This window comes from Branchiostoma floridae, chromosome 2, assembly GCF_000003815.2.
Source record: "Branchiostoma floridae strain S238N-H82 chromosome 2, Bfl_VNyyK, whole genome shotgun sequence".
Classification (NCBI taxonomy): Eukaryota; Metazoa; Chordata; class Leptocardii; order Amphioxiformes; family Branchiostomatidae; genus Branchiostoma; species Branchiostoma floridae.
The window spans coordinates 19991069-20012540 of record NC_049980.1 but is presented as its reverse complement, the minus strand read 5'-3'; the positions used below and the strand labels follow the sequence as shown (position 1 = coordinate 20012540).

The following is a 21472-nucleotide window of genomic DNA, read 5'->3' as shown; positions in this document are numbered from 1 at the left end:
AGAGAAGTCGTAAAGAAGACTGTCAAACTGCAAGATACTGTACTCAAATGCCAAAAAGCAGTTACTCAAGCAACTGGATGTGATTTTGGAAACAGTCAACGTTTCAAGTAGCATCCACTAGTTTTCGTCAGTGACACTGAAGTGATTTGGAAGAAACTGGCCTTTTATGCCCTATTAAACTTAAATGAATGAGGATAATTTTAGCTGTCCAAAAGGAAACATTGTAAGACAAAGTCAAGTAGAAGACAATTTGGATTCCAATAGAAAACACAGGTAAGGCAAAGTCAAGATACTCATTTTTGAATAGTGTTGATTATTACTTTACTTTGTTTCCCAGGTGTCATTCATTTTGGTCAGTTCTTACCTCCGAAGTAAGCGCCGTCCTGCAACGTGGTAACAACCTCACCGTCGGCTGTTAGCACATCCACTGTTCCACCAAGAATGAAATACATCTTATCACCGAAGGAACCTTCCCGGATGATAAAATCATCAGGTTGAAAGACCTGTAACAGAGGGGCATTGTCTGTTGTGTGCACTCACCAAAACAGTGCAGCATTACAATGATTGTGTGTTGAATGTTGAAAAAAGTAATGGTATCATGTAACATTAAATGTTTATGCTAAAAATGTAATGAACAAATGCATCATTTAAGTATGAGAAGTATACTAAACTTATAGTAAATACTGACCTCATAGTTCAACTTGGTGACTACATCGGTGACAAACTCTGGGTTAGCATTGGCGAAGAAAGGTACTGCTTTCACAAGGGACCTACAGTTGTAGTTGATCACTTCCTGCAATAAGAGACAAGATAATCTTGTTAGTCATGGTTTGATTTGATGAACAGAATAGGAATTCTTGATCACCGTATGATTGAGTATCAGATTGGATTTCAGTTATTGTACAGCAGAGTTTGTTATCCGACATTAACTTGAAGGCAGTAGGGACAAGGTTATCCAGCTGATGTTGCTTTACATGTAAGTTTGAATTGTTGCTGCTCACCAACTGTTGTTAAAGGTGTACTCAGTTTAACATTAGGACAAAGTTTGAATTCAATTTTTTTGTATCATTCCTTAACATAGTGAGTTAAATTAAAATTCAATCACATTGGATGTATTTTCATATGCATATATATGGCATGCAGAACCAATAGATGTAGAAAAGCTGATACCGATATTGTCCATTTCATATTGGTACCATTATAAGGAGTCTATGGTACAGGTTGGTCTTGTGTATTTTGTAAATGCTGGAAGTATGAAATAATGACACAGATACTTATCAGCTGGTGTGTTACGCCAAAGGACGGTTATACCGGCTATATAAATACAGATACAGATACAGTGCCTAATCGACTTAAACATAGAGTTTTGAAAAAGCATTAAGATTTTATCATCGTTTTTTTGTTGTTGTTGCCAAAGCCCTGCATTTAGAGTAGTTTGAAGAACACTAAGGTGTGACTGAACAGTGGACTTTATACCTCTCTGAGTGGTATGGAAAGTTCCTCCAGGATGTTATCCTCATCAAACACTTTACCCTGGTACCGGTACTCGTAGTAGTCCTGAATCCTTGTGCGCAGATGAACGGGCAGCTTTCTGTACTGCATATATTCTTCAACTTGCTTGAACTGAAAAAGAGAATGATACATATGTATGATTCAACAAAAGTACATGTAACGTTACATTAAACATCTTTCTCTTGTCGTTCAATCTGACCTTTCGACTGAAGAAGAAGAAGAGTCTCTTTTAAGAAATAAAATCTAAATTTGTGTAAAATCATAACACACAGAACTGCAACAGGCATTTCCCATTTCATTGTGACAAGGACAAAGGATTTTCTTGAGGAACCAAAGTTGTAATGTGTAATTCAAGTATTAGAGTAAAGCCAGGAGGTGAAGATTAAGGGATAAGATCTAAGGCTCAGGATAACCCTGTATGTCACCTTGTGAATCACCTAATGCCAAACCACCAAAACCAAAATGCCAATCTTAAAGATTGATGGATGGATGATGAAAAAGAAGCCATATTGTTATTTCGTGTTAGACTGCTGCTAAGATGGTAGAGAACCAATCTCGTCAAAAGCAAGATCAGTATTGATTTGTATTTATCTCTGACCTTTTCCTGGTACTGTCTTCGAGACGTGTCCATTGACTGGATTAAGTTTGTGGCGTGACCGATGAACAGAGCAAAACATGTTGCTCCTGAAATCATGGAGACCATGGTCAGCCACAGGTCTGTAATGCTCTCCGGGGGTCTCTTGCCATATCCGATGCAGAGCATGTGCGACATGGCTTTGAATAGAGCCCAAGTGTATTGAGTTGCCCAGTGGGCGTCCTGAAAAACACGGCAAGATTATTGTTAAGGGAATCAGATGGTCATCAATCATAGTTTGAATTTGCTATTATACTTTGAATTTACTAAGATTTGATTTGATTTAATAATGGGCTACCTAGTAGCTCTCTTTAGTACTGAAGTAGAGCCATAGTTTTCCGCATCTTCTGAACATGTTGCTGTCAATGTTTTATATCAGCATACAGAATGACTCCAGCATATGTACTCACCACCAAGTCGTTTTTGGTTACCCAGCAATCCTCTGGGAAGTCCTGCAGCATGGGAACCAGGAACTGTAGACAACCGTTCCAGTGCCCAATCAGCAGCATCATGCAAATCAGGTTGAAGATGCGGATCACGGCACTTGCAAAGTTGAAGATCTGCATGAAATACATTTGAAGCTGCCATTGACATGATTTTGTTTAAAACAAGTTATTACCTGTAAGTACTCTCATGGAACAGTATCCTATGACAAGGTTTCTACTTTGTTTTATCAATAATCATTCTATCAAAAATTTCCAATTGTATTCATGAAAATTAAGCTGTTTTTGGTACTTTTTCATTAGTTGAAACTGTACTTTTTTCATTATAAAGTCCACATTATATATACATTTCCTTGGCCCATATTACACATTGGATTATTGGCACAATAAACTTGTTATCCTCAAGTCAAAACATTAGTCTGTTTTACTCCACTCAAGAAAACTAAAGAAACTACTCTCTAAACTTAATCTAATCACCACAATGGCTTCAAGTGTTGTTTATAGATGGCTGAAAGTTTCAAATTTTTTTTAAACTTTGTTTTAGTATGAAAGGTTAGAAACAATGTTTGTATTCAACTTTCGACATAGACCCTAGTCCACATCTAATTGCAAGGCATGCAGTTCGACTAGGTGTTAAAATATAAGGGGAATAGGTTGTATGCTGTGTGATGTTGGTGATTACTTTAACTTTGATATCTTGTATAACTGCAAACAAAAGGTAACGTTATGTTCAACAATGAATAAAGAGACTCCATTGCTTTATTCATACCAAAGTTTCGGTGACTGTCTGTTTCATCTACTTATAAAGAATACTGTCTTGTATATGAAATATTTTCACCGTTAATTACAACTCTTATGCATGTTACACTCATTTACGTTTGGGACCGCATTGTATTTACTAAGTTAAGCATTGTACATTGTAAATACTTTACGTTTGTGACCGCATTTAAACCGTGAGTGGCAACACCTATGGTGCAGTGCAATGTGAACTAGTCAGAATTGCTCTGAAGAAGGTGACAGACGGTCACCGACAGGTTGGTGTGGATAAAGCAATGGTTGTGTAAAAAGAGTATCTTTATTCAATGATGTACCAACCAGATGAAACTAGTCACGGACGTATGTACAACACTAGAATGTATGGGTGGAAATGGTCTGTATGGGAAGGATTTATCGGATGTTATATAATATGTGATGTTGTTGACTCCTTTTACATTGATAAACTCTGCAACTGAAACATTTTCAACATTCTCAACAGAATTTTGCAACCGACAACCTTATCCCTGCTGAGGTGGCCTTTTTGTACCATTTACAATTATGTATTCAACCGGTTAGGGGAAGGAATCAATGCATGTTCAACAACATTTCCACACAGAGATATTTTACTGTAACTGTGTAGCTATTGTCAGCTCCGATAAACAACGTCAGCAGGCACGACTCCATGCTTGTGTGGACAGCCAGAAGGTACAAGATAACATAGGCAGGCAATCATGAATATACTGATTAGGGGCATAGATGAACGGATGCACGGCTGGGACACGGGAAGGGGAACTGCAAGGTGAGTTTTGGGAGGCCACAGGGAGTCGGGTATGCCAGGGCCGAGTTGTACAATGTACAATACTGGGAGACGAGAGATTGGGGATCTTGGCATGACTGCAGCATTTTTGTATAGGAATAAAACAAGATAGAATCCAAGCAGGAGCATGTGACTAGGAGATAAGGTGACTGATTGTTAAGACAACTTCGTTGATAAGGACAGGCCCAATCAACTTCAGAACGACAACGTTACCATAATGGAATGTTTGAGGGTTTTGCAAAATGAACAATCTCGGTAATGTTGTAAAATGTGAATGGGCTGCTCACAGACAAATTACCCTCAGACATTGTCTGCAAGGCAAATGAGCCATGTATATTTGTAGGATGAAAGAATGTATCTTTCATTCTTCCCTCCAGATGTATCCATGGCATTGAGAGCTCAAGTCATAAATTCTTTGGTAGGTAGGGTTCAGCAGTGGAGGAACATTGTACAGAAATCTTTCATGGAGAAAGCTGCATCTATTAGCAAGTAATTAACCTGTGAAGTATGGGTCATGCGCCTGAAATATCTGCTGCAGACTCTGCATAGAGATATCAGAACGGGGGAAGTAGAGGATGATTTCTGCTAAGGTTGTACTTAAGAGCCAGGACTGACCATTCTAACTTCTTTTCTATGAATGTGTACTTAAAAAGGTACATGTTTTAACGCGTAATCATTTTGCAGCCAACATTTTTGCCACCTCCATCCTGATGTGCGAGGGAGAAGGAGCAAAATGATAGATGGTTGTATTAGGTGTAGAAGGGTAATGGTGAAGTATTTTTTTCAGTAAGATTTATTCATTCGTGTGTCCTCAGCCTGTGTTATAGAGCACTAGACTTCCGTTTACCAAGGCTCAAGTTGTAACCTCCCTAACAACCTGGGAATCCCCATGGGAGCAAATTAGTTTAACAAGAAAGCCCCCTTCCGTTATTCTACTGCTCTGGAAAACAGGAAGTACGGCAACAATTTACCGGCTGCAAGATGTGCCTCATTTATGGCCAGACAGGGCACTGTAAAGTGAGACGCCTCTGGTTCCATCAAGGCATGTAGCTATAGGTAAGATGGCATTGAGGGTACAAGAAGGACATATACAGCTGGTGTGCACTGTATAGCAGTTATGGTAGCCGATTAATTCAATCTTTTGAACAAAACAGACACTTTCTAGTTATCACGAGTGGTTCTCAAGAAAATTCGACTACACAAGTGTATCATCATCATCATCATCATTGGTCGACGTGATCAAACATGTTCGCACATGTTTACACACGACGGGGTTATACCGCCCCTTACGGGGTGACATACCCTTTCGTATGGCTAATTACAAGACAGGGATGCGCCAGGTCTCCCGTCCGGGTGAATGATGTAATTCACCATGTGGTTGATACGAGACAGAGGTTCGCCAAACCTCCATCCGGGTGATTTGAAGTGAATCACCAACTCCCGACAGAAGGATTTGCACCAACGCACACCGCACCATCGCACGTGTGGGGGTTCTTAAACGTGCATGGGGTATGGCTCTCCCCATACACGGGACCTCCATTTAACGTCCTATCCGAGGGACGACTCATTTTTCCCTTGAGTAAAGTGAGGAAAGTCGTGTAAAGTGCCTTTCCCAAGGGCACAAGACCGGCAACACGGCAGGCGGATTCGAACCGGCGACCTCTCGGTCACGGGCCGAATACACTACCACTGTGCTACGCGGCCCCAGTGAATGAGCAGTAACGTCAATTGCTGAATGTTTCTGGATTTATCCCGATTAAAATGAGTTGATAAGACTGATATGACATCAACATTTGCTAACTTGCTACTCACTTTCTACAGTAGTCATGAAAACACCCAGCTCTGACTATAGATGATGTTGGAAAAATGAGTCATGCCTGTCCATGGTGCTGATGGTAGTGTTGTTCTATCTCTACAAGACTATTATTGTCTAAACTTTGCCACCTTGTGCTAACTTTCTTTATAGGTACCAAAACACTTAGCTCTGACATGATAACAATTAGCTACCAAGAAAAGTCATGATCATGGTCCAAGGTGCTGATAATATTGCGGTTTTAACTCAGCAATACTGTCATTGCATCAAAATGTGATACCTTATCCTCGCTTTCTACATAACGTGCCAAAACACTCAGACAAGAAATTTCTTAACTAGCCACAAGGTAAAATCACATCTGTCTATGGTGCTGATGGTATTGTTGTTTTAACAATACTCTATTGCCTCAGAAGTTGCTGCCTTACCCTCGCTTTCTACATTAGGAACTAACACTTATCGCTGGTAAGAAATAAATTATCTACAATGAAAAATCACATCTGTCTATGGTGCTGATAATATTGTTGTCTTAACTCAGCAATACTGTTATTGCATATGTGCTACCTTACCCTCGCTTTCTACATTACGTGCCAAAACACTCAGACAAGAAATTTCTTAACTAGCCACAAGGTAAAATCACATCTGTCTATGGTGCTGATGGTATTATTGTTTTAACTCTACAATACTGCTATTATCTCAAAATTTGCTGCCTTACCCTCACTTTCTACATTAGGAACTAAAACACTTATCGCTGGTAAGAAATAGATTATCTACAATGAAAAATCACATCCGTCCATGGTGCTGATGTTATTGTTATTTTGACTCGGGAGACACTTGCAATAGCACAAAACCACAATGGATGGGTGGGAAAGAATAGTAATATCTATTTCAAATGATAACTAGATAATCGGTTCAAAATCTAATAACAATACATGTATTGGGTACAAGGAAAGGCCATATCTGCCCATGGTGCTGATGGAATGGTTGCTCTGACTCAAACAGCTTGAAGGGACATGCCATAGATTATGAACACAAAATGAATGCTGTGTGGATATGTAGAAGGGATGGTTGGGAAAAGAACTGAAATAACATTCATATCACAAATATAGAAGAACATCCGTTTTACTCTTGGTATGAATAGACATAACTTGAATCCACTTTTACTAGGATATTGCAACAATGGATTGAATAAATCAGTCAGTAGCCATGGAGGGTAATGACTTCTACCCTGATTCAAATTAAAAGAGACGTCAACGTCAGATGAAGACAGGAATGATTGCAATTTAAAACATGGTAGGAAGTGTGGCAGTCAGACAACTATCACTATCTACCCTCCCAATACCTACTTAGACTGGTTTTGAATAAATCATTAAATTTAAAGAATACCAGTGTTTATAGACATACTTCTTTGAATATCTGTACACGTTTTATGCCCCAATTGCCCCCCTTTGGGCTTCTTTATCATGTCATATTGCACTGATCATGATACATTTATTTATGTGTAAAAGTTGATAATATTTTCCATCTGCTATCTGCACTTTTCCACAAAGAGACGAGGAAGACGTTGAATTGCATCAGCAATACTAAAAGCGATTCTACCTTTTACAAGGTGTATTTTCCAACCACATGGGAACTAGTCTTTCCTTCAGTCTGTTCAATGACGAGATCTCCACATTCTATCATATTACAATAAATGTATATGTTCCTGCAGACGCCAAACTGTTTCAACATGATTACCTAATAAGATATTTGCCAGTGAAGCATCAAATGCCATATCTACAACCATTATTACATCAGTTCCTCACGATAAAAAAAACATGTCCATGTTAGGATACAAAGGGACTTGGGTCACAACTGAGAACCTCATTTTCAGCATCACCGAGTGGAAATAAAACCGTTAGGGAATGCTAAAAGATGCAGTTTCTTCCATTGACTTCAGGCAATAACAGTGGCTGGTGATAAAACAGGGCACATGATGTGAATACACGGGTGGGTTTGGGGAATCGGAACTTGGAAGGATCAGACATCGCACACCTCCAAGAATAATTTCACCATGCAGGAAAGGCAAACGAGATTGATATGGCGACCTACCTTAAATGTCAACATCTGACGTAACGAAGACAAGGGTGACATGGTACGAAGACAGACCGCAGGGAAGAGAAAACAAGAATAGACAAATTAGCTGGTCATTTCTGCCAACACCAATCTGTGACAGCCTTCAGATGGTAAGCTTTCTCTTGAGAAAAGAAAAAGAAATGAAAACCAAACTCTTCCTGTATGAAAAAAAAACAATTCATGTCATGTTGCTGAGACGTGATATGTTGTTTTGCCTTTGTCGGTATCATTTGTGGCAACTCTAGAATGACTGCTGTAATGTCTGCATTATTCGTATGCACACGTGTACTTCTTTATGGTTCATTTTCGTCCATTGTCTTAGTGTGTTTCGCTTTCTTTATTATCCACAATTCTCTCTGCAATTCAATTGTGTACATTTTGATCTTAGATTCTTAACAGAGTTTAATCTTCCAACACATTAACGTCATGGGTGCCCATACTTGATTAGCTCCTTGCAACGTAAGGTACATTATTGGCTATACAGTATAGGGATGGATGGTGGCAGTGGCATATCCCAATGTAGCACTAACATCGTCATCCTGGCATGTAACGGGGCACTTACACTCAACACTGTTCTGAGTTTTTGCCAAAGTGAGCTGCTATCTATTTGGAGGTACTGACATCACTGTAGCTATTGAAGCCCAACTGAAGTGTTGAAAACAGCCATTTCTGACTTAAGAATAGGAATGCTCTAATATAATTCAGGAGCAAAATGGTCCTATTCAGTTCATACTCTGCTGGTAATCTCTGAGTCACACAAGGGCGCTGAAGGTCAACTGCGTGCTGATTTCTCAGTCACAGACTAACCTTATTGACATCTGCGAGATCTCCCATTGCAATTACAGCTGAGGAGGCTGTCAATCAGGCCGTGTGTGCTGCTTTCATGTTTTAAAATTCATCTGGATAGAACTGGTTCAAACTAGCATGGCCTCAGGTTTAAATAGTGCAAGAGTGTGCAGGATATTCGCATAGTGTCTGACAGTGATAAAGGTACATTTATATCCACATCATCGCACATACATATGTATACAGCTGTCTGTACAATATCTAGACTAATTCTGATAGCGGATCGCTACCAAGTCATTTGCAACCTTTCCTATATGTATATATATGCCAGGCAACCGTAGTATGATTAATCTATTCATTAATTTTTATTTGCATTGAAAGGTATGACGTTAAACCAGTAGAGAGCCTAATACCATAGATACATAGATAGATGGGACAAAAATGATTTCTAAGTCGAATAGAAACATTGCTAAACACCTTTGTACCTAAAGGTTTCGTTGGTTAGCAATGAAAAGACATTCCGTCTTTGAGAACACCACCGGTTTCCTTCTTTCATCAGTAAGAAAAGGCAGTCTGTTCTGTTCTGCATGTGTGGTCACACATAGATTATGAATGGCCCTATGGGCTGTTGTAAATCTTATAGAAAGGCCGGTGCTGTAGTTCGACCTTGAATGTTTGTTTTCCAATCTAAGGAAAGGTCATGACAGGCGTGCATGACAGATGGTCGTTGTTTGAGAGTTTTTGACCATAGCTCAGTGGTCTGCGGTTCTAAAACCCCGGTAGTGCGCATTTTTCATTGAACATTACCTATAAGCAGTCATCTATCTTTCTTACTATAAGTCTCAATTTGGCAATTTGTTTTCCAGACAAATTTTTTTCCAGACAATGCTTGGTAAACTACTTGATGATTTACAAACGTTAATAAAATTAAGCAAATGACACTTGTGTAGCTCAATTTTGAATTAAGAAAAATTCCTACCACGTTGTAATAGCGATATGATGTTTTATAATGTTTATTTATTCTTTCACGTGTGTACTTTATGTTCCTTTTATCAGATATTTCATATTTTAGATTGTGTATTTCATGACCCAAATTTGTATAATCAAGCAGCACTTTCTCATGCTACGACCAACGTCTCTTTTGGTCTCTAAACCTTCAAGCCAATTTATCTTTATAATGCATACATACCTGTGGGTTTGAAGGTATTGAACCAAAGTGCGCTGCGCGAATGTCCAAGTATCAAATGCTGATCTTGCTAATTGGAATATGAATATTATTATACCCAAACACTCACGATATTATACATGATATTCTTCATTGGCATTGGATGACGAATGATACCAGAAAAGTTGTAAGCAAGGCGTTTTTATCCGTGTCTATGAACAGTGCATGCATGCTATCAATATAATGTACTGTAATATTACATTTTGGCCGCTTTTATTTTTGTTTTCTCTTAGATATTTTCAGTTGTGTTAATGCTTAAAGGTCGCTAACATTCTGTGGTTAACAATCTGTATTCTGACACTACAACATAATATATTTACAAAAGTGATAAAGAAGGTAATCTATCCAAATTTGGACCGGATGACGTCATTTTGGTTTTTCATTTTCCTCTTACTTCTCTTGCAATTGCTGAAACAATCTTCGGCTCTTTTATCTACCCAAAAAGCCAAATGAAAGTCTATAACCAATGAAACTTACCTCCTCCCACTGGCGCACGTATCGGACCAGTCGGGACAGCCGCAGCAGCTTTAACAGGCTCAGGATCTTGGCCAGCTTCAGGATGCGGAGGGAACGCGACAGTTTGTACAGATCGGGCTGTATGCCTTCGTTGATGATCAAGAAAATAAAATCTAACGGAATAGAGGATAGGAGATCGACCACGAACCAACTCTTGAAGTATCGTTTTCTGATTTGTTTCGGGTCCAACACGACGTCCGCCATGTCCTGTAGCACGATGCCGGTTCTGAAGTTCAGGACAATGTCTATGAGGAAGAAGGCGTCTGACAGGCAGTTGACGATTATCCACCGCGTCTGCATCTCTGCGTTGAAGAAGGATATGATGATGGGGAGTATGACCAGATTCGCTGTTAGGAGTAGCAGCATGATGAAGTCCCACACAAACCTGTAAACAAACAAAAACCTTGAGTAGCTTGAAAGTTCATCTGTGATCTGTGTATATAGATTGCATTCTGACCCAGGCTTTAACCGTAGATCCCAACACAATGACAGGATGGGACTTAAGTTGATCATAAGTTGAGTAGTGGTTCACCAATTGAGAAAGTTGATAGAGATTTAGTAGAGACGGGGGACGCCACAAACCTCCTGCGACTTCTATTCCACTGCTCACCGAGGCACGAATTAGGTCGACATAGGTGACGTCAGAGAAGCGTTGGGGTTTCTCATGCCTTGGGAATAACCCGTGCTGTGCAGTTTACAATCCTATTTTCCCACTGTGTTAGAAATTAACACAGTGGGAAAAGCCAAAACTTCCTTTAATCAGTTGGACTCCCTGTTTCACCCTTGCTACGACCTAAATATGATACGCATATTCTAAAAGCGTTACAACATTGATGGATATGCATGCAAAACAGGTAGACATTACTACGTTACAGAACCGCAACACTAATTAGAACCACGGCGATGAAAAATGACTAGTACGTAAAAACATTCCCCAAGGTCGCATCCATGCCATTACGCTTGCATGCAAGTAGCATTTACCAACAGAACGTACAAGTTAGACACGGAGCATATTGATTTTGTGTATAACGGATAATTTCCCCCCTTTGTTTGCCATCTACCACTCTTCTATTCTTCTTTTATTAAATGTACCATTTATCCTGGTTGGATATTGATTATCAATCCTATATGTCGGAGACAATTTGTTTTGATCGGCACGTACTTCCTTCAGCAAATGCCCCGTAAGCAAAATACCTCGCAACGTCATATCCAAAACTTTCGCCTGAAAAGATGGATTGGAGGATTGAGTTTCACGAGGTAATGGAGGTTTGATCGACAAGTGGTATACGTTGTTCTTCCCTGCTATATTTCCTTCCAGTGGAATGGATGCTGAGATGGTCATAGATTCTTGAAACAATGGTTACAACAGGAAATACGAACAAAGTGGTCCGTGTGGCGGACATTACCAGTATGCCAGCATTAACAGTCACCAAACAAAGTTACTTCCGTGTCTCTAGAGATAGAATCACTAATTAAAAAATATTGCCGGTATTCAAGGTCACAACTAATATTTCAGCGTCGTATACCAGCGTCGTATACGTATAGCTAGGTATTGAGTTGAGCAAGAAGCTTTATCAAAAAGCTCCTTGGTTTGAGGTGGCACGATATTTCATATTTCCAGTGCACCGAAGGGTCTGGTCACATTCATCCTGCGCCCGCAAATCGTGCATGTGGCGCACGTATGCAGCATTCATGCTGATTTGATTTATATGGATGACATCCACGAGCACATCAATTTTCGGCCGTTTCCAAAAATAAGAAAAAGTTTTCAACTAGATCGTACAAAGCAACTGCAAAATGAGCAAAGATATGCCGTAGAATGCAAAACAAAATATCGTTAAACGTCTACTCAGGTCATAGAATGGCAAGGTCAATTCCAATGTCAAAGAAGAAGATGTGAAAGAACAAAAATGAAGGATCCATTGTTCCGAATACAATACTATATGTTTTCAGTCATTTGTTGAACCTTCATAACCACTTAGATTTCATAATGAAGCCAAGTTGTACGTACGGCGGGTTAACGTTGTGCCCTTAGCTTATTAAGCTTAACTGCAAGTATAGACATAGAAAGGTGGGCGTTACTATATTACACCCCCTAAAGTTTCCACAGTCTGTAGGTCATCTTTGATTAACAAAGCGCTTAGAAATAACAGATTTGACATGGCGTAATAATCAGTATCGACCATGTTGCCCTATATTCATTTTGGAACTAACATGCCTATTGTGTGTAGAGACGGTGATGATATACTGTCTGTTCCGGGGGAAAATATTGATTATTCCACCGTCTGTTATGGGACCATTTCAAACAGGGTCATAGAGCCCATTAAAGCTAGTATCCGACCGTACGACCGATAATTTCCTCTTGAGAAAAGCTCCAATGTCCAATGTTCAATGTACAAAATACAGCATGTTGCTACTGGATCCAGGACATTGATTGAGTTAATGGCTAATAAGTGAGGGGACAGCTCTTGACACCGTGTTAACTGGCTGAGCTCCAGTCATTACGCTATTCACCTGTCCTTCTGGGGTATACCCGAGGGTTTAGTGGTAGCGGTTACTATGTATCGCTGACAAGCGTTTAATATATAATCAAAAATACATTGCCGTAACATCGCCATATTTAATAGGTTAGACAGGCGAGGGAATGACCTATTTACATAGTTAATAACATGGTATACATGATAATTTGACATTTTTACATGTATGGGAGTATGTTGATGTTGTTCAATTACTATTGTCTCGATGTCTTTTTATTTGGCAGATTTGAATATAATTAGAAATGACTCTCACACGTGCTATTGTATGCTATTGTTTTTGTTTTTGTTGTTGTTGTTGTTGCTGCTGTTATAAGGTGTTGTTTGTCAAGAGGTCCAGGGAGATTAGTGGTGTGCCCTTCGGTAATGCTCATTGGAAAATGCATATGCACCTACGTCTCAAAGTCTCACAATGCAATGATAGATAAATACATAAAAGATTGCCTTGTTATTAGGAATGATGTTGAAACCCACGATTAGCCATACCTGTTTGTAACATATTACGGATATTACGGATGTCATATTTGTTTTGTATATCTATTTCATAGTTAGCAGTTGACCGTACGAAAGTCACAAAAATTAGTTGTTTTTTGTGCCAATTGAGCTTCTTCTGTAAGTTGTTGCATCTCGAGTTGAGTGAGATCACTAAGGAGCCGAACAGATCAGGTCACTTCCAAAGTTTTGTATTGTTAATTATCGCAGGAAAATTACATCGATCCTTGCGGATGGGGCGTTGAGCCGCCTGGCCCACGTATGCAAGAGCCTCGGGTGTTAAACTTCTCCACCTCTCCCACCTACACACTTGAAACAACGAGGTGCCTGGCGCTTTCCTCTGGCTATCAGCCAATATAAGAAGGGACGTTAACACATCGATAGCCCTCTTCACATGTGTCTGTGACGTGTTGTGCGAGTGCTTCCATTTTACAGTGCTTCCATTTCCTTTTAGTTCCTCTTCAAAAGTGTCGACATTACTATGAGTGACACGCTATCGCTTTGCCCCCAGGGGCCATCCTCTGAACGGCGGCTGCTCGTCTCTTCTGTCCTTCACTTGCCAACAAGAGCCACGTTTGGTCCGCAGTGTCCTTGTACATAGTAACGACATAAGATAAAACAACCGTGTGCAATAACGAGTCGTATAGAACAGCATTGAATGCACATTATGAGTAAAACTACGTCCAAAATAAGCAAATGTTCTCTCTGGAGGGGTTTCATGAATATGCAGATTGAAATTTGATGACATTTTGTAGGACAACTACGGGTGAGTGGTGTGACGTCAGTGTGTGTATATATCTTGTTATTTCAGTTATGATTCTACACGCACAACTCATTTTAGTGCATAAGGATCATATCATAGATTCATAGGTCACAGGTTTTATTCAAATCCATGCCTATGGGGCAAATTGCAAGTAAACAAAATTAAATACTAACATGACGTGATTGAATGTGGGCAAGTGAATAATCTAAATTCTAACATACTATCAAAATTAAGTGATTGAATGTACACAGTGTACAGAATGGGGTTTTATACCTACTTTACTATTGCGGGCTTTGACTTCTTCTTTGAAAACTGTTGAAAATGAAACGTCCCATATTGTCTATAATAAGTTGATTCGATGATCTCAGTAGGAAGAATATCTCTTGTGGAATTATGTACCGTTACCCTTTGCCGAGCTGCAGATCAACATTGAGTGGGTTTGAACGTTGCAAATTCGTTATTTCCAATGTGATGTTAGCAGTGCAAGCTATCTATCGTACAGGTCTGCTGGCCATTACTAACATTTCCGGCACGAAAACCCTTCACAGTTGAATGGGCCAGTTTTCACATCATGTACATGCCCGTCTGGCGTGACAACCCCCACCCCATTACAGCTCATCCTCTCGACCCATAGCCAGTGATCAGGCATATGGATCAGATTTATGGGGATTTTCTGTTGTATTGACTTTTGGATTACCCAAAATACAAGGATTCGTGCGAGGAAATGAAAAGATTCTCATGTAAATCTTACAAAAGGCACGGACCGCGCCAGTCTACAACGGAAATGTTTACATTAATACACGCTTGAAGGTACATACATGATGATTAATCTACATACCTATATATCTGCACTTAATTTATCCTCGGCGTTTAGGCTGTCGTCACAATCCACACTGATGAATTTCATATGTTCCTAAGGCCATATGCGTAACGCTGGGTTAAGTCCCTGACGACAAAATCATTTTTCGTGCCGCGAAAAATTGAAAGAACGAGAACCTTTGCTCCTGATAGACAACTGAATATGTTTGGGTCTCGTTTGCAAGTCTTGATATGCGCACTTATTGGTAGGGAAATATACAAGGTGTGTTTCAAATTTATTTTCATCCCGGGACATATTGTCCGTGATGGTGGAAATTTTACCCAGTAGCGCCCTTGATGGGTACGCCACGCCAACACAAACACGGACGTAAATTAACCCATGACCGTTAAGGATTTTTGTACACGTAACCAGCTCTTGCTGACATTGCCTCTGCAGTCGTGGAAGTGTTCGGAGATTGCAGTCAGTCTTGTAAGCTGACACCTACTGAGAAAATATTTCCTTTCAATTTGCCTAGATCTACAGTTGGACACTTTTCGTGTTATAAGACACCGTTCACATGTTTTGTCGCACGGTTATTATACCCTCGGGTACGTACTCTCCTTACAAGTGCTTATTATGCTCATGAGTTACACTGTGGAAGTCTGCGTGTTTTCACTCAGACCAGATTAGACCGGATTTTATCATCTATCACATGTAGGCTGTAATGGTTCGGCTGTGGACTTCAATTTACAATTTTCATTTGTCAAATTCATGTCCGAAGGTTAATTGCAAGTAGGTGAACACGTGAAACCTTTATCCGCGAGGTAATCTATATCCGTTGTTTTTAAAACCAGGCTATTTGGGAATAGCAAGTCAACGACAGAGGTTTCAAATTGCAATATACAATGTGTATTTTCCAAATATTGCAATTTGAAACCAACGTTGTTGACGCTATTCCTAAATGGCCTGTTTTTAAAAACAACGGATATAGGTTACCCCGTGGATAAAGGTAAAGTAGCGTTAGACACATAGGATACACGCAGGTGACAAGGACAGTGATTGACGTAATTGTAACAAGAGACTTTTGAATACTGTGCGGGCAATATCTAGCTTGGCTGATTTTTGAAAGCAGAGGAAGACAAAAAGCCCCTCTCCAATATCCAAAGCAACACTGATTTGATTTATAATGATTCAATTAACATGCCTTATACATGGGACAATAAAAGTATGACGCACAAGATTCTACAGCTTTCTTGCTTGTTTGTCTTAGAAATCCCAGTCATTATTTTTCAAAAAAGTCATATGTATAATTTTCTTATCAGACACAATTTCAGCTGGCTCTTTGTATAATCATGTTACATTGATTCCTGTTCGGCCAGAGTGCCCCCTGAAAACTGCATTTGTAGCGATTTGGGCACCTGGTAAAGTAATGAATAAATTAATGAATGGGAAAAGCCATAAAAGCAGCCCGCTTACGACAACATAAAAGTAAAAGCCTCAAAGTTTTCTTGTAATTACCTAGTCTCAAAGTCTTCTTTGTGATTCAAACCCCCAGAAGGGACGCCGGTGAAAAATTCAAAGTCGTTTGGACAGTCGTTTGATATCTCTCCCGGCGCATACTGCACTATAAAGCTATATAAGCAAATAATGCGCAGCTACTGATACCTTCTGTAACCAGCCTCCTTAAAAGAAGGTAGCCCTTGACAGTATTAACTTCTCCACTCAACTCAAGAGTCCTACTTCAGAAAGTGAAGATATAGACCTACCTGAAGTGACTGTAAGGGTGTATGATCCAAACACCCGATTCCAGCAGCCTCTCTCTTTCCTTCTCCAGTGCTTTCTTGCTCCCAAAAAGTTTCAACGAAAGTCTGGTGTCAGCTGGATAGAACAGTGAAAGGAACCTCTTCCTGATTCTATATCCCAGGGACCGAGGAATATCAGGCTTGCCCATACTCGTGCGGGAGATCTTCGCATTCTGCCGCGTACGGAATGGCGTGACCATAGGTGTAGCAGGAGCCGATTTCGTCTCTTGTTGCATCTTTGCCATTGAGCCATTTATGAGGTTTTCCTGTTTCATCTCCTGCTTCGTCGGTACCTTCAGTTTTGACGGCCGTTTCGGGTCCTTCCGCGGTTTCACTCCGGGAGGCTCGGCGTGCTTGTCGGGTAGCTGCACCACAGGTTGCTGCTCTACAGGAGCTTCCACTTGTATGGGCTCCCTGGGGCTCTGAGGGGTGCCGCTATCAATAACTACCTTGATTTCTACAGGCTCAGCGAGGGTGTTCTTCATTCTCCCTCCACCGCCGATAGGGACCGGAGTCAGTTCTGTGGCGCGCCTGGAAGAAGCAGACAAAACACTTGTCAGTACATGACCTGGAGAGGTGTATCCAGCCGAGGGTAGCTGGTTAGTCAGCAGCACCGGTTATCTTTCAGCGCTAAGGTGCAGAACAAGCTAACCGTACATTCTGTCGATGCTACCACAGATTCATATGTTTGTTCCGAATGTGTGCAGCAACAGTTCACAAATCTTGGCTGAATAGCATTTTGCAAATCTCAGTACCAGTATCCGCACAGAGGGCGGCTCAGGTAATGTCGTGAATTCGACCTTAAAAACCCACTGAACAAGAAACCCTCGGAAATATTTAGTAGTATTTAAATAATGGATACAACACATATCATACACTATTGTAGATACCTGTACAGTGTACCTACAAGTCATTACATTAACAGATTCAATTCAGCACATCATAATTTCTGCTCCATTTTTGAAAAGAGAAAAAAAACACCAACATATCAATATCCATCGCCGTCACTGTCTACCGACATCAGCGTTACATACCAGTCGAGATCTTCACAGATTTCGCACACCGTCGGTAGTTTTGGGTCGGTCCCCATCTCTATATTCTTCATCATGAAACGGAGTTGAACAAAGAAAATCCCAGGCCTCCTGCCACACACGTATAACACAGACACAACATTCTGTCAGCCGCTAGAGATCTGCTACCATCTCTGAGAAGCGATCTGTCAGATCGGTGCGATGCCCAGCGGAGGGTTGAAGCTCCTCCAATAAGAGCCGGGCGCTACTAACCTCCAGGGTGTGCATGGCGCCGGCGCATTAAAACCGACAGGCTACCCAGAATACTGATGCTAACATTTATAACACAGCACTCATATATCGATTGTTTTTCACCCGTAACCCATGACGTTGTAGCAACACATAAACACACACACATAAAGTGATAGCCGCTAAACTAGACTGGATCGATGGAAAGCACACAATCACCATAGTTCCATTTAGATTCCCATGACTCTTCCGTGACTAGGCTGATTTCTAATTACTGGTAATGGATACGGATGGCGGTATCATCATGACACAGGAAATCATGTTTACAGCTACTGAAATGATGCAGAGATGTCCCCCTTTTAGGCAGATTAGGTCAAAAGTTCTCCATATTCAAAAATGCTGCGTGTGTCGTTACTACTTGCGATATACATGTAGAACCGGTTTCCTTCATTATCAAGTTCTATAATTCTTGCTGTATCGTTCATAAAATCTTAAGCTATGTGTCATTGGTAGGACGTAGAAAAATGAGCGTCTCTTAAACATCTTTGACGTCGTTTGGTGGACCACAAAGACGATGTACATGTATCATGTTTCGTTATGAGGAATCTTCTCCCAATAAACTGCAACTGTTGCCCAATCACCATGCCCTTTAGCCTCCTAAGGGGGCTCTTCTGATGGAATATTAGTTCTAGTGCATTCAGTTTCTATTACACTGGGCTTCCAGTCTACGAGGTCTGGCGACAGGAAACAGGAGAGCTGATATGCCAACAGGAAACGGCCCGAATCATAGAGCCTGCGAATGAGGCTAAGGTCCTCGGGCTACCCAGCGGCGCGCGACAGGGAATGAGTAGTGTTATCAGTGGTACTCTAGTCTTCAGGCAGACGTTGATAAAGATCCCTATTGCGCGACTGGCTTCTTTTCTCATACATGTAGTCTTTTTATAGGCACGTAAAAGGGAAATGGGCCATAAAAACGGGACAATATTCTCTTCTAAAATACGCTATGTAGGCTATGGTACTAAATACTCAGTATGTTACTCACGAAATGAGTTTTGGTACAATTCAAAGTATCAGATATTGATAAAGAGATCAGAAACGCCATCCTTGCTTGCCTTCTCGGCCGTGTTATGACGCGTCTATCTGCTTTATGGTTGTCCCTTTGTAGCCATTGTTGGGCCACTGACCCTTTCCGGTTGCATATTAAAAGATGAGCCTTAGTTAGAAGACATCTCGCGCCAGGGTGAACGTATCGATTTTTCCATTTCTCAGACCTGTGGCTCATGTCTTCCTTGGCGCTCGCGATGGCCCAGAGCTGTCTCCCCGGAGTCTCGTTACATCACAATCGGAAGAGAAGCGTCGCAACAAGGAGGTGCGATGCGCTCCCGCTTGTCTATAAACATTTGTGCGCACACTGTTTCTTCAAATCATCAGTGTGACACCCTTGGCTTTGGTTATAATACAGCTAGCGGGGCCGCAAGCGGGTTGTCCTGTATGTTCTATTAAATCCTCGACACGTTACTTGATCATTTCGCGAACCCTCGTATATTTCGTTGTTCGGTTACGCAGCAATCGAGTTGGAGCTTGTATATCGCGGTTAAATCTTCACCCTAAGCCAAACAGCCCCAGAATAGATGTTGCAAAGTCTCGTTGGAAGGACCTAAGTCACATAATGTTTGCCTCATAAAGAGCGACCAAACGATAAAGAAGAATCATGAAATATTCAAGAAACATGCAATTCCACACAAACTAGTTTGTTAACACTTCATTAGCGGTCAAAGAAGGGCCGGTAGCACTTATGGCGTTACTGAAGATGAAATCTCACGATGTGGGGAACTTAGACTTTAAAAAACCTTGTCAATCAAGGTGTACTTTATATGTAGTATCTGGGGAGTTATATACTGTACATGGGATCTTTCTATTGAATGGATGCAACTGAACAATGGCACACATTTCCAGACGAAGGCACTTTAGTAAATAGTGTTATAGTGTGTAGACTACTTTGGCAAATGTCCCAATCTTCTACACATATAACCAATGTACGAGTATGGCGAAGAAATGTAACAGATAACAGAACGTAGCTAGTCTCTGTGGCTTTTTCTCAGAATGAGACGGTTTACAGGATTCTGAAAAAACATCAAGACGAATCTGATTTGCTAACTTCCACGCCGATGAGCGCTCCACATACTGATGTGGAATTCACTAGTGCGGTGATCTAATTACAATCCAATAGATAAAACGTACTTAATCTTCTACAGCTAAGTATGACTGGTGAGCTATATGCGGAAAGCAAAAATTATCATATTGAAATCAGAGCGCTCTTCCGTACGGATTATGATATTAGCGAATGTCCGGTAGTAATAACAACAGTCCGTAACAGGTATTGAGTATATCTCATATGTCTTGTGTCTGCCCTTTTTCTTGTTTACAAAACCATATTTTCCAACCGCTAACGTTGTTAGCATAGTAGCTAATGTGAAGTAAGCTAGGTTCTGTATAGCTCAGGCCCTAGCGTAGACAGGTGCATAACGGCAGGAAGAAGCGTTTGCCTTCGGGGACAGTAGTGTATGTAGCTATGACCTTGAGAAACCGTGTGTGAATATCAATGCAGACTGGTCTGGAAAACATGACTGAAACACAGGTTGACGTACCCATGGGATGTACACGCACAAACACATCGAGATGACAGTGGCATGGTTTGCCTCTTGCGATGTTCTGTCAGGTGAAATAAAACACAACACCACGACATGATAATGCCTAACGCTTGGAATTCTCATGTATTTTTTTTCATCTTCAGCTAACGCACAGTGAATTGACACTGACCGTCCTTTCTGACCTGATGAATTTTTTTCTGTACGACACAAAAGGAGGTCAATATTGGCGTTTTGTATGACGCCGGCTTCTAGTTTTCGCTCGAATCGTTAGAACTAATGTTAACAGTGTACGTACGTAGTCAGCATTTTGGGAAGATGGGTCAAGCCGTCGTCTTGTCTCCTGCCGCTCGCCTGCCCTTCGTGCGCCGATCTGCGAGTAACAGCGTATACGGACGACTCCTTCTCTTTGGGGCCATGCAGGGGAGTACTAGCTCACATCCTCCCCGTTCACAGGACCTCCATGACACAACGTGCTGTAGAAATGCAAGGATGATGTTGAAGGACGATCAGAAGACCGGCAGCACTCGTGATCATTCAGGGCGCGCGTCCCAATAATTG

The 21472-nt window shown here is 40.8% G+C and overlaps 2 protein-coding genes across 8 annotated transcripts in view; one reads left to right on the top strand and one right to left on the bottom strand.

Annotated features, from left to right (window-relative positions):
* LOC118410029 (protein tilB homolog) overlaps positions 1-2738 on the top strand; it is a 26984-nt gene extending 24246 nt beyond the window's left edge. The window contains exon 16 of one of the 3 annotated variants that reach the window (XM_035811493.1): positions 2582-2738. The gene's annotated coding sequence lies outside the window, so the exon portion shown is untranslated. Of the gene's footprint in view, positions 1-337; positions 502-2532 lie in introns of those variants that run through there. The other 2 variants (XM_035811491.1, XM_035811492.1) reach the window with 2 other exon arrangements.
* The window catches only part of LOC118410026 (potassium/sodium hyperpolarization-activated cyclic nucleotide-gated channel 2-like), a 26422-nt gene extending 4950 nt beyond the window's left edge, over positions 1-21472 (bottom strand). The window contains exons 1-9 of one of the 5 annotated variants that reach the window (XM_035811481.1): positions 18039-18269; positions 16969-17535; positions 10576-10999; positions 8064-8078; positions 2557-2706; positions 2111-2329; positions 1477-1623; positions 689-793; positions 365-503 (exon numbers count right to left, since the gene is read on the bottom strand). In XM_035811481.1, the coding sequence (XP_035667374.1) occupies positions 365-503; positions 689-793; positions 1477-1623; positions 2111-2329; positions 2557-2706; positions 8064-8078; positions 10576-10999; positions 16969-17535; positions 18039-18112 (1840 nt within the window). In that variant the 5' untranslated portion in view covers positions 18113-18269. Of the gene's footprint in view, positions 1-364; positions 504-688; positions 794-1476; positions 1624-2110; positions 2330-2556; positions 2728-8063; positions 8079-10575; positions 11000-16968; positions 17536-18038; positions 18270-21209 lie in introns of those variants that run through there. The other 4 variants (XM_035811484.1, XM_035811480.1, XM_035811482.1 and 1 more) reach the window with 4 other exon arrangements.